Raw genomic sequence first — 13,350 nt, forward strand, 5'->3', positions numbered from 1 at the left:
CGCCCACGCGCGCAGCGCCCCCGATGGCCCGGCGCGGCACTGCAGGGCGGGACTGCAGGGCGGCACCGCTCCCGCCCCGCGGCCGCCCGCTCCCGCCCCGGCTGGGCCCGTCCCGCTCCGGTCTCGGTCCCGGACCCGGCCTGCAGCGGACAGAAGACGCCGGCGCGGTTGACAGCCCAACTTTATTACATCTCCGGTAGTGCCTGGGCGCGTCGCGGCTGCTCCTGCCCACGACACCGCCTCTCTCCTGGGCAGGACACGCTCTCGACCCCCCTCTCCGCTCCGGGACGTATAATTTAATTATCAACATTTCCCGCCGTGGAGCCCGGGCCCGCCCACTCGGGACGGCCCCCGGCGTCCCCTCCCCCGGCCCGCCCCACCCCGCCCCGCCCCGGCCGGTGGATCCCGCGGCGGGCCAGGCCGGCTGGCGGCGTCCTGGCGGCAGTAGAGGGAGCTGCTTCCATGCGCTTGCTGCACCGGAGCACTGCCTGCCTCCGGGGAAGGGGGTCCGGCTGCTGGAAGGGTCGCCACCTGGGCACTAGGACCAGGGGACTCAGGAGGGCACCTGCCCCACGCTATACCGGGGCTCGGCACCCCAGCCTTCCACGCAGCCAGTGGGCACTAGGTACCGGGTGCTTCTTGCAGCTCATGGGATGGCTGGCAGCAGGCCCTGCAAATTGGCTGTTGCACTGCTCTGGCAGAACGGTGGTCAGGGCACGTGGAGCTCTGTGGTCACAGGGCGGGAGTGGGTGCCAAGGCAGAGGACATCCAGGGTGTGAGGATGAGGGCATGTGTGGTGCCACCCAGCATGGCCCTGTGACGGGGCTGCGTGGGCTGCCAAGGAGGCAGCGTGACCTGGGCAGTGTGCGGGTGCAGGAGCGGGGCTGGCAAGTCTGTTCTGGGCCGCGGGCTATCGGTACCGACAAGCCAGCGCATTCACATTCTTCACCACATAGAAGCTCATGGTCAGCGGGGGGATGACCAGGGTGCGGCCGGCCCGCAGAGGGCGAGGCTTCAACTCAGGGAGGGTCCCATCGTCCACCATGGCCAGTGGCTGCCCGTTGAGCTGGACCAACCTGCGGGACGAAGAGAGGGTCAGGGCAGTGGCATTCAGGACGGGGCAGTCGTGGGAACCCCAGCCACCGGCATCACACTTACTTGGAGTGGAGCCCGTCCTTGCCGTAGGGCTGCAGCAGGTACTGGTGGACGATCTTATCCCGCAGCGTCCCTGCCAGCTTTATTTTCTTCCGGGAGCGATGCAGGTTGATGATGTAAAGGGTGATGGACCCCCGAACGTAGTTGTGGCTGCAAAGGGGAAAATGGGAGATGAAGGCTGCATTGCCATGTGCCCTGGGAGCATTGCCTCCAAGGGGGTTGGGGATCTCTGCAAGAACTGGCCTCATGCAGCCATCCGGATGTCACCATCCCAGTTGCCCCTCCACAGGCAGATGCCACCTTTCCATCACAAAGCTTGGCTCTGTCATGACAGCTTTCAACCCCTGCTCCTCAGCCAAGGGTGACAAAACTTAAGAGGGTGCTACAGTGGTGTCCAGAGCAGGGGTGGTGGTCCCAGGACAGCCCCCTCAAACTTGCAAGGAGGAGGCTGAGAACGGAGAGGAACTCTGTGTGTGAGTGGTGTCTGCCCCCGCCACCCCAGGCACCTAACTGACGGGTCCAGACACTGCTCCTCTGTCCCTTCCTAATCAGGCAGCCCCAAACAAAGGCTATAAAGCACTTTGCACCTGTCAGTTACTGGACAAGGTTTCCTACCGAGTTGGAGGCATGTTGAAAGCATCTGGACTGTGTAAAGAAACAGTCTCTCCTCCTCCACAATAGCAACTTGTGTCCGCGGAGGAGGTGGCCGCCCCCCCCCCCGGCTCGCTGGGGTGCTTTCAAAGACCTTATCAGCGAAACAATAACCAGGCCAGGCTCCCCGGCAGCGCGGCCCAGCGGGTAACCCGACCGACCGGGGGCCCCTCGTGTGTAATCCACTCCCTTGATCTCTGCTGCCCGGCCTGCCCGGAGACCACTTCACCGGTCCCGGACGGCCCCGTTCCCAGGCACGGGCTTGCCACGACTTTCATCGGAGGCATCGCCATTCCTGTGCTCCTTCACTTTGACAGCAGCCAGAGCACCACCCAGGTGAATACCCTGGGAAGCCAAGCTGCCTTGCCAGGCTCCTGCCCCAGCGTGTCCTTGTCGGTCTCCATCTCCTGGGGGTACCGCTTATCCCACCCTGTAGCCCACAGTCTCCCTTGCTCCGCTTACTTGTGGTAGCTGGTGCAGTGGGCATAAATCCGGAGCTTGTCGCGAATGACCCTGCCGGGGCGGGGTTTCCTCTGCAGACCGGCCACGTGGATCGCCAGCACCTTGGGACCAATGAGGCGCTTGTAGAGCAGGGACAGCCAGTAATCCTGGGGGGCAGAGGGGACAGTCAGCAGCACAACAGTCCCCCAACTCACAGAGTGAGCTGGCAGGAGAGGCTGGCTTCCCTGCTTGCAGCCTAGCAAAATTTTGGCTGTTGGGATGAAAATGTTGTGTGCCAGATGTCTGCCTTGGGGCGAGTTTTTTTTGTGCAGTCCAAACCATAATGGCATCACTGTTTCCAGGAAAGAGATTAAGAGAGGAATACATGGATACCCTCTAAAGAAGCTCAGCTTTTGGCTGTGTTACAGAGCATGGGGAGCAGCATGAGTGCCCTCGCACGTTCCCATGGACCCACATGTAGCCATGCTGTGGACCTCTGCACCAGCTCCAGCTGATCCACGCAGGAGGGTGATGTCTCTGCAGCAGGCTCTTCCCCCACTCTCTACACAGAGCTGGAGCATAACAGCTTTTCATCTCTGTTTGTGGCACACTGGCTTTTGGGACTGCTGAGGGTGCTCAGCTTCCCAGAGGTATTTTTCCCATTTTAAAGCCTCCCATGGAGCATGGGGAAGCCAAGCACTCAAGAAATAGGAAATGTTCAGACCTTACACACATGACCACATACTACTTTTTCCCGCAGGGCATGGCCTTGCTCGGCACACAGGATGGACCCCAAGCCCTGGGGAGGGAGGTGAGGCTGTGTGGTGATGGNTGCTCAGCTTCCCAGAGGTATTTTTCCCATTTTAAAGCCTCCCATGGAGCATGGGGAAGCCAAGCACTCAAGAAATAGGAAATGTTCAGACCTTAATTACGTCACCACATACTACTTTTTCCCGCAGGGCATGGCCTTGCTCGGCACACAGGATGGACCCCAAGCCCTGGGGAGGGAGGTGAGGCTGTGTGGTGATGGAGGCTGCTGCCGGCAGGGCCCCCCACTCATCCGCTGCAGAGGCTGGGAGGTGTGTGATAAATGAAGCAGGGTTGTGGGAAGGGAAAGGGCAGGCTCAGGCGCTCCCCTGTTGTTCTACAGGATGGGGCTCTGGCCCCACTGCTGATCCAGGCACACCAGGTGATGCTGGGGAGATGGAGCCTCTCACGCTGCTTCTCTGGGTGCTGCCTGTGAGTGCTGAGGCACTATCACACACATGAGCACTTTGGATAAACCCCCTCTGTCCTAGAGGGACCATATATACCAGGGCAGTTGAGATGATCTCCCCTCCCTGTTGGAAATGTCGAACACCCAGCACCAATAGTTGCAGTGGCTCCAGGAGCAGCTCTGCCAATCGGTGTCTGACCAGTGAGGAGGAAGGGAGCACTGAACAAGCACCCCGTGGCTCTGCACGCTGCCTGGGGAAGTCAAGGAAAGCTCTGTGTGGCCAGATTAGTGCCAGGAAAGGGCCTGCCACCCCAGAGGAGCATGTGGAGGGGGAAATGGGGTCTCCAGGGCCCCAGGATGCAAGGCAGAACAGGCAGGTGGAAGTGCAGATCCCTCATACAGGTACAGTTATCCATCCTCTGGGTGGAGAACCCTCATACAGCCCCTAATTAACACGCATTTTAGGTGAAGAGATCAGCAGATAAAACTGAGCAGTGGGGCAGCAGTGACCAGCACCAGGCAAAAACCCGCTGTTCAGATCGGACTGCCAGCCCCATCCTCTCTCCAGCCTAGCTCAGCAAAAGCTAATCTGTTCCATCAGTGCTTGGCTGGCCTGGCAAAGGAAGATCCAAGCAGACCTCCCACTTTCTATGTAAGCTTTTGCCACAATGCTTGAAGAAAAGCCACCTTCTGCTCTCCTCTTGCTGCTCTCAGTCAAAACCATAGGTCTTTGTGCTACACCAGCTTGGTAACTGCTTCCTCTACAAACTCTGAGCCCTTAAGTAGATGTGAGGTTGAAAGGAGAAGCTTGTGTAGCCTGAGGAGGCTCAGCCACAAGGCCATAGCTCCTGGGGAGGATGAGCTGCAGTTGCTCAATGCCAAATATATGTGCTGGCCATAAGGCACGTGCCACTGTCCTGACCCTGCTGGCTGGTGGGGCTGCTCTGCAGCCTGGGGATGTCCCTGCCTGCACCAAGCTGCAGGGGCTCTGCCAGCCTTCCCCTGCTGTAGGAACCTGTGCTGGCCCATGCTGCCCAGGCTCATGGCAGACAGGAGAAACAGTGCCCAGCACACTGCCAGCTCTCTGGTGAGACACTCATTAGTCAGCATCATTAGATGAGTAATTACTTGAATTTACAGCTAGACCAAAGGTGAGCACAGGCTAAACACAGGTGAGTGTTTAGTCCCATGGTCATGAGTGAAAAATAAATTAGTTGGTGTCCCGACCTACTTGTCAGCTCAGGTTCTCAGGTCATTCTAGCAGCCCCCTCAGCATTTCCACTGATGAGATGCTGCTTTCACCCACAAGTTATGGGAGTGATAGAGGCCAGACGCTTGGTGTCTGCCCTCAGGATTTCCCTATGGGTCTTGAGTTGTTCTGCAGGGGGCTCTTGATGGTTTTGTCACCATGGGTAACTGGCACAGCAGCTCCAGCCTCCATCTGAGCGCCCATCCCTCTGGGCTGTGTGGTCCCCAGTGGTTTGCTGCTTCGACATCAGAATCCCTCCACTCTCAAGGCTCAGCAGCAGCAAAGTTTGTAATGTGGGGGTACGGGGAGTTGCCCAGCCCCATAACCTGCCCCAGTTGTTGCCAAATCTCATATCTTTAGCACACACTTATCCCAAGTGTGCTCTGACAAACCCTGCAGAGCTGGGGGTGTTGAGCCCTAGGCTCCTGCCTTGGAGACTCATGGGCAGGGCTGCACCATTCAGTGTCTCCTGGGCTGGGCACAAGGACAAATTCTTGTCTCTCTGGAAAGTGTTGGCTATGTTTTGTGAGCTTCTGATCCAGCTAAGAGTACACAGCTTTTCTGAGAAAAAACATGCAGATGCTGTGAGATGGGTAAGGCAGTCATCAGTGATGCAGGGTGAGCTGTTCTGCAAAGTGTGAGATGATCACTGCTGAGCACGCAGCATTTTGGCACAGGCAATGCTCCAGTGTAGTGCAGGGACCATCCTGTCCTTCCACCATCTGCAAGAGGTGAGGGGAGAGCAGTGATTTTATCTCGCCTTGCTGGCAAGACCAGCTCCAAAGTCTCAGTTTCAAGAAGGATGTGAAAATACCAAAGAGAGTTCAAAGGAGGGTGAGAAAAATGACCCGGGCCTGAAAAAGGAGTCATCAGCACCAGTCTCGAGGCACTTGAACTCTTCAGATCACTGCAGGGAAGCACTGAAGACAGCTGCATCTTTTTGCGTCATCACAAGTCCTCTTGTGTTGGGGGCCAAAATCACGTTACTTGCAATAAATTACCAGGACCTGGTGACACCAAGCACTTGGATGATAAATTACACATACATCTAGCATGATGGAAACAAACCTGCTGGGTGAAGGCACTTCCCCCATCTCGGCTGGTGCTCCAGGGCTGCTCCTTCCACTGGCCATGAATGAACTCCAGTCAATATCACACCAGGACTGCTGGGCACCTGCAGCTACTTGCTCCTGTTCAAATGGTGACCAGCTTGGGAAACAGTTGCTCTTGAAACCCAGCTTGGCTGCAAACAGGGTGATTTTTCTGCTTATCAGTGACCTCTTCCTGGGCCCCTGACAGCTGCTGGCACCCACTCCTATGTGGCAAACCCTGTGCAAGCAAGTTCCCCAGGCTGGCAGCACCCACATATCCCTTGCAAAGACATATGCCTGCCTTCCAGTGTGGAGTCAGACATCCTGTCAGAGGCAGCCCAGGCAATGCCCAGGGAAATGAGTGGCTCCCATGCAACTGCAGAAAGGATTTGTCTTTTGGAGGTCTCCCATTAAAAGGGCTGAGCCAGCGATACAGCTGTAGTGGTAGAGGAGGAATAGCAGACAGGAAGCTGGTTTGCTATTAGTCCCATGGGAATCAAGGGAGCTTTCTTGCTTTAATTACTTTGCAGACCCATTAAGCAGTGCTGCAGGTGAGGAGCACCTGAAGGCAGAGCCCTCCTGTGCCCCAAGAGGTCTCCTGGCCTGCCCCTCCTGATTCATGAGCAGGAGGGGCACTTGTCTCAAGTGAGCTCTCAAGTACAGAGCTCAGACCAGCCTCATCTTCTGAGCCCCATGGGGCCAGTGAAGACCTACAAGCTTTCCACTAGACAGGGAAAGCCCAGCGGCTCCCACTTGATCTCTTTGCATATTTTACTTCATTGCAGGAGCTTTTGGAGACTTCAGCTTTTGGAAACAAGGCTGATTAGGCAGACCCTTAGGCAGAACTATTAACCAGACCCTCCCACCTCCAGAGCCATCAGGAGGACTGGAGGAGCGTATTCCTACTCTCTCCTAGAGGCAGCAAAGCAGCTTTACAGCCCACCTGAGTTTGTTCAGCTCTGTGCTCATCACGTGTGAGAAGGTGTTTCCATAATCAGAAAACCGGAGTAACAGAGCCGTGGCCCTTCAATCCACTGGGGGCTGTAACTAGCAAAGGCAGCTGAACTTCAAAGGAGCAAGTTGTGACCCTGTGGTGTACGGCCTCCTCTGGCTGGGGCTGTCGGTGCATGGCTGTATCTCCCTAAGTCACCAGCAGCATCAGCTGCTTACCCTATTCCTCTTCCTCTTGCTTCTTCCGTCTTCTGAAGCTGCCCAAGCTCTTCCTCTGTGCCTTGGGCACACTCCAGTTTCAACAGCCTGTGACAGATTGCTCCATTCCTGCACCTTCACCTCCATTTTTCCACAGTCCAAGCAACTGGAAATAAGGGCTGGCTGGTCTGAACATCACAGGAGAGAGCTTTGTTCTTTTATCACTCTGTTGAGCCCAATGTCTTGTTTTTGGCAAAAGCATCTTCCAGAAAATGGTGACTGTGGTTGCGAGGATTTGGAGAGATGGAGAAGCTGCCACTTCCCAGGGAGTCTGTTTCAGCGGTTAAACATCCGCATTATTAATAATCCCACTCCTTATTTTAGGCTTGAATTTGTCTGGCTTCAGCTTCCAACCAGTGGTTCTTGTTCTCTCTTTTTCCAGTATATTAAAGAGAACCTCAGCATCCAAATCTTTCTCCCTGTGGAGTTCCCTACATCCTGTTCGAGCCATAGCAAGTTGCTCCTTCAGCATGGCTGGACTAACACTGCTTTTAACATTATCCCTGAGTTTTATGTGCTTCTTGGACTGTGGGAGTTCAAGGTTTTCTCACCCAAACCCTGTGCAAGGTCCTGTGAAAAGCAGAGGAGGACAGAGCCTCACCCCAAAGGGAACATTTGCTGAAGTCAAAATCATCAGCTTCAGACACTGATGCTCCCCTCATGAGGGATAGGCAAACATGTAACGAGTGATGCTTTTAGCTCCAATTTGCAGGTTGCCATGGTTAGTGCAATCTACTCCCCAAAACTACCAGCTTCAGTGACATGTAGGCACTTTGTGTTCAAGCCAGGATTTGAAGCAAGAGCCACAGGGTGCTGAGCTCTTGCCTTGACTTCAGCTCCTGATTTGCAATAAGTTCCGAAGCACAGCATGCGGGGACAGACAGGAGAGTCCCTCTCATCCGAAATAACCTAGTAATGTATGTGCAGTCATGCGCTCAGAAAGCAGAGTTCTCAGCCACTGGTGCCAGCAGCACTGCAAGCTCTGTCTTTGGGTTGAGTATTAGCCCCTCATCCCACAGCCCCCATGGTCTCCGGGAGCTGTGCCAGCAGCTTAACCTGCCAAGGCTCAGATAAGCACCACATCTTTCCAGCCTTCAAGCCACTGCACCCTTCGCTCAGCTCCTCTCCCTTGTCTCTTTCTCTGCTGCTCTTCTTCTCCATCCCCGGAGGAACCAAACACCAACATTAACACAAAATTCCTGCTATGGGAGCAGCAGCTACAGGAATCACTGCCAGGCACCAGTGGCACTGCGGGGACAGCCTACCCAGGCACTGGGAAAGTGGCAAGTGGGAAGTGGCCCCTGCCTACTGCCCTTCACAAGCTGGCCCTGGTCAGTGGCCTCCGCCTTCCTGGGGGGCTGAGCAGATGGAGGAACAGATAAACCTCTCCTTTGTCATCACCTCTTCCTAATAGGGTTCAGGCAATGGAGGCTACAGGGAGTGGAGCTGCCAGATCAGAAAGCTTGGAAACCAAATACAACTTTTCTGCTTCCTGTTCTTCCAGAACACCAACCTCTCCTGAGAAGGGTCTTGCTGTCTCACCTCCTGCACAGCCCTGGGATGGCTCTGTCACCAAGGTGGGCAGGTCTGTCACTAGCATAGTGCTTCTGGGAGATTGTGAGCAGTGGCTGTGTCCACCCTCCCAAGACCAAGCCACTTCTGCTGGTCCCAGATGGAGTTTGTCTCTGCTCCACCCTCTAGTGCAGGAGGAACAACCCAGCTCCAGGTTTGCACATGTCTTGCAGCTCCAGTGGGTGGGTGCCAGAGCTGGTAGCTGCAGCACAACTTTGATGCATTTGAGAGTCCAAGCATATGAACTTCAGAGACCTTTTTTTTGGTGCACTAAGAGGAAAAGGTGCCTTAACCAAATGTGACAGCAAGCAAGAGTTTAGGTGCTTTAAATCTGTCTTCTTGTTCACAGATAAAATGATCCTCAGAGCTAACTTGGAACTCCTGGAAGGATGAATGCAATGAGAGTGCAGAAAGCAGACAATGCCTCAGTCCTTGAGACACGGTAGAAAGGACGAGGCAGTGGAGGGGATGCCCTGCTTTAGGCACTTGTGCCAAGGCTGGCTGGGAGATTCCTGCAGGGCACCATTTCTACTCTGCCCTTCAGCGGACCATGTTTCAGCTTGACTTCTCATGCCTTTCCCCCATGCACACCTGAACTGCCTGGGATTTGATCCCTCCCTCCCACGGTCAGAGCGAAAATCCTGTACCAACAGCTCCTGCCAGTCCTTGCCTCTCCCACCCCTCCCCTGTCTGTAGACGCCGCTCCCACCAGAGCTAGTGCTCCAGCGTGCAGGGCAGATGGGGGTGCCATACACCCGTGCAGCAGATTTATGATCATCAGGAACAGTTTCCATGTGTGTGTGAGCTCCACTGAACCTGCTCTCCCTCCCTACCCTCTGTCACTCCCATACTTGGGACCATGCCTCTGCCTGCATGACACGTGGCATGCTGCAGTCTGACCCAACCACCCTCTCCTAGATGGTGACCTGAAGCTGAGGGTCCCTGGGAGAGGATCGGCAGCCACAGCTCTGCTCTGGCAGCTCAGACGGCTGTGTGTGCACAGCACGGTGACTCAGTGCTGGATGTGCAGATGGGCTGGGGCAGCAGCAGAGCTGAATTCCCCTGGCCCCCCGGGGTGGGTATGGGCACAGGTGGGCAAGGACCCAGCCCCCACAGCCCTGGCCAGGTTGGGGCCCCTCTGGTGCAGCACAGGGGTGGGAGAGGCACCGTTCGGGGAGATGGCTGGGACCTCCAGCTGCAATTAGCAGCACCTCTTGCCAAGCCAGCTCAGCTAACGAGCGCACCAGGGAGTGTGTACGTGCAGTAGGCGGGAGCATGGCTGGGGGACCCGCTCCCACTCTCCTGGCACCTCATTGGATGGCCCCTTGCCTTTGTGCACCCAGAGACTGGGAGGCCCAACCCATGCCCTGATGGTTGGGACATGTTGGGCAAGCGCCGTTGGTACCAAATTGCCAGCTGCAGCCCAAGCACATAGCTCGCACCACGGCTCTGCCCCATGGACCCCAAGAGATTCTATGGATGGTTGCAGCCTGGCACTCAGCTTGTTCACACCAAGGCTTTTGCGAAAGCCCCATGGGGAAGGATACAAATCACTAAGGACAGACGCAGTATGAGCTCAGGGTCCCCCCTCCTCCAGGACAGACAGTAATACTCTTTCCCACTGAGTTCTCATCAGTGCCTTTGGGCAAAGCCAAGGAGGTGAAAAATCACCTGCAGCATCCAAGCATCTGATCACAGCACCATTGGGCACAGACCTTCACACTGCTGTGATACTTTCTCAAGGACGCCATCAATTCACAGGCAATATCATATTGTCTTCCACCACCACAGCTGAGCAGGCAGCCCCTGCCGTCACTTCACCCTGTGATCCCTCTGGGACTTTCTCATGCTGCATATGAACTTTATATGCAGAAAAGAAATTTTAGTGTCTACCTTAGTATCTTACTGTCCAGAGTCTTTAGGGGAAGGTCCAAGAGGAGCCACAGTTATCAGGAAGTGGAAGTCTGGTTTTCAGCTTTGGCTTTTCCATGGGGCTTATGTTCCTCAAGCCCTACTTAGAAATATGCTCAAGTTTTTTCTCTGCATAGGTAAAACCTTATAGCATTGTACCTTAAGGGAGCAGAAATCACTACCAAGGATGGATAAAAAAAGAGGTGAGTACCATGTGGAAGAGCATTGAAAAAGGTCTTTAACATTATGTAACAATGTGAAGAGAAATCTTATGCCTGTCTGGGGTGAAATAAATGTATGGCATCCCTCTGGACTGTTTCAGAAAGATATTAAGGAAAGAGAGATAGAGTGTGTAAGCTGCATGTCTGAAATGATCCTAGAGCTACCAAATGCCAGATCAGCATTTCAGAGGCACTGCCCTGTGAAGAGCAAATATTGGTGCTGTTCCTGCCCTCTTTCCCTCCACTCCTCAGTCCCTCATATGTACAGGTGGGTTTAAGTGCAGGCAGACAGACTGATGTACCTGTGAAAGGCTTATTTGAAGGGCTTCTCAAGCACGAGCCCTTACTATTATACGACTGACTGCCCCAATCACTCAGGAAGAAAAAGCACTCCAACCATACATGAAAATGTTGTTTCAAAAATAACAAGACAGTAAAACACTTGAGCTCAGAGAGAGGGTGAATGGGCAATTGTGGCAGCCAGGACGGGCATTCAAGCTGCTCTTCCATGGGTGAAGGACCTGGATGGGGGGCACAAAGGCCATGCCCCTTGCAAAATGCCCCAAAAGCCATAAGTCCCTGCTTAGCTCATGAGTCAGCATGTGGAAAGCCCAGCAGAGGTGTGAGCATCTTCCTAACTTCACTGGGAAGCTGCAGGGCCCCTTGGCCACGCTTCTGCCACCTGAGACCATTTTTGGGGAGTCAGGCTACATTGCACTTGCAAGCTACCACAGTGCAAAGCCAGGAATAGACCTACTTAAACCTCTGCTTTCAAGGTTTCACTGCAACCCTGCCCGCAAGCAGCTATTCCCAGGTGCTCTTGCATTTCCCACTGAAACGAACAGAGATTGGAAGTTTATTTTCAAGCCAAGGCAAGGTTAACCCTCAAAAAGCACAGAGCAAACCCCGCCAGGCTGCCCATGTTTACTGCCTGGTGCCTATGCCCAGAGAGCAGACATGCTCTCTACCCACCTGACGAGCTGGCAACCCTCGCTAGCTCACAGCATAGTCCGCAACAGCTACGCCACTCTGCTATACGTAGAGCGATGTGGTGATCTGCCCGCTCCTTCCCCTGCACATAAAAAATCCACTCAGAGCTGCACTCCCATGGGAGAGGAAGAAAGAAACAGGGTGATTTAGAAGCCGAGGCTCCCACTGTGCTGTTCACCAAGTGATCCCTGTTATTTTCATTTCCTGATTCCCCAACATGACACCTTCGCCACACGTTATGAGCTTTCTTATGCCGTCCACTGTAACATATCTTAACAGAGATGGTACTGACGTGGATCCAAGGGATCCAGCTGAAGGACAGGGAGGAGGGCTCGTGTAGCACCAGCACAGTGCTTGTATGGTGACAGACTACAAATCACGTGGGTTTTTATGAGAGGCTCTTTAAGATAGGAATGAAGGGCTGTGTCTGCATCTCTGCACTGTCCCTGGACCATGCAGGAAACTCTCTCTGGACCATGCAGCTAGCTGGTAGTTAAGGACACCGCTGTAAAAGGCTCAGCTTCAGCTCATCGTCCTGAAACACGCCATCCTTTTATCTAACAAGCAGGCATCAGCAGTGGCAGGGGAAGAGAAGGAGGTGCAAAGACTGCTATGGGGAGCCCAGCCCTGGCTCCCAGTTCCCTGAGGAGCTGCCAGCTGGAGCTGTGATTGATGCTGCGGCGGTGCAGCCCTTCTCTCAGCAGGCAGCTGCCTCACGCCCAGCCGACGTGCGGAAACCTCTTTGTCATGGCAGCTAATGAGCAGATTGTATTTCACAGTGCCGAGGCCCCGCGCAGGTACAGCCAGCGGCTTTCATCTCCCTGATAGCTCCCACGGGAAAAGAGCAGCCACTGTCCTGCAGAGCAGGTCACGGCCCGGTCTCATTGGGCTTTGTGGAGTTCATAGCTTTTAAACCCTTCATTGGTTTGCACCTGCCCATGGCTCTTTTATAGCACAGGAATGGAGGGAAAGGTTTGGGGAAGTACCGCTACAGTTTGTGCAGGAATATGTGGGATCAGCACTGAAGGAGCATGGGAGAGTGAGGAAACAATCATGATGGAGATTGACATCTAACTTATTGGGAGACTTATCTTTAAAACAACAGCAAAATCCAGTTTAAAGACTTTCATTGTGTTTAACAGCCTGAGGTTTATTCCTTTAACTCCTTCCCTAGCTTTAATCCTGTTCCTAACTGCATGCCTGCTCCAGCCACTCTGGGGCCACTGCACACTGTGCTGGCAGAGCTGGCCATGGGCAACCCTCTGACCTGCTGTGCTGGGAGAGCCACAGCCACCCACTGCCCTTGTCCACAGAGCAGGCAGATGTTGGCCTGCACCGAGGAGCAATCCAGGGGGGCCCTGAAACCTTGGGGAAGGCGGAGATGTGGTTTGGCCAGGGAAACTGGCTCTTCAGAAGAAAGCCATCAAGTGCTTGCTGCAGGCTCAGATTCATTTCAAACAAAGCTCAAAGTCCTCAAGAATTCCCCCAGCCCGGGCCCCCAGATCTGGCAGGTATGCTTGCTGGAAGGCTGCATGTGTGAGCAGACCTAGGTGCTCCACAAGATACCCAGAGCAGCACAGGCAGGGGACCATGCTCTCCTGCTCACTGGTTTGCTCTCCAGAGCCAACCACCATGCCATGCTGG

At 54.7% G+C, this 13,350-nt stretch overlaps 1 protein-coding gene across 1 annotated transcript in view; it reads right to left on the reverse strand.

The window, feature by feature from the left end:
• Positions 1–472: 472 nt before the first annotated feature.
• Positions 473–13,350, reverse strand: part of HPSE2 (heparanase 2 (inactive)) — a 109,921-nt gene continuing 97,043 nt past the window's right edge. The window contains exons 9-11 of the mRNA XM_017839754.1: positions 2,269–2,414; positions 1,159–1,305; positions 473–1,076 (exon numbers count right to left, since the gene is read on the reverse strand). Of these exons, the coding sequence (XP_017695243.1) occupies positions 911–1,076; positions 1,159–1,305; positions 2,269–2,414 (459 nt within the window). The 3' untranslated portion in view covers positions 473–910. The remainder of the gene's footprint in view (positions 1,077–1,158; positions 1,306–2,268; positions 2,415–13,350) is intronic.

The sequence above is a fragment of the Lepidothrix coronata genome, unplaced genomic scaffold (assembly GCF_001604755.1).
Source record: "Lepidothrix coronata isolate B3197 unplaced genomic scaffold, Lepidothrix_coronata-1.0 Scaffold8, whole genome shotgun sequence".
NCBI classification, from domain to species: Eukaryota; Metazoa; Chordata; class Aves; order Passeriformes; family Pipridae; genus Lepidothrix; species Lepidothrix coronata.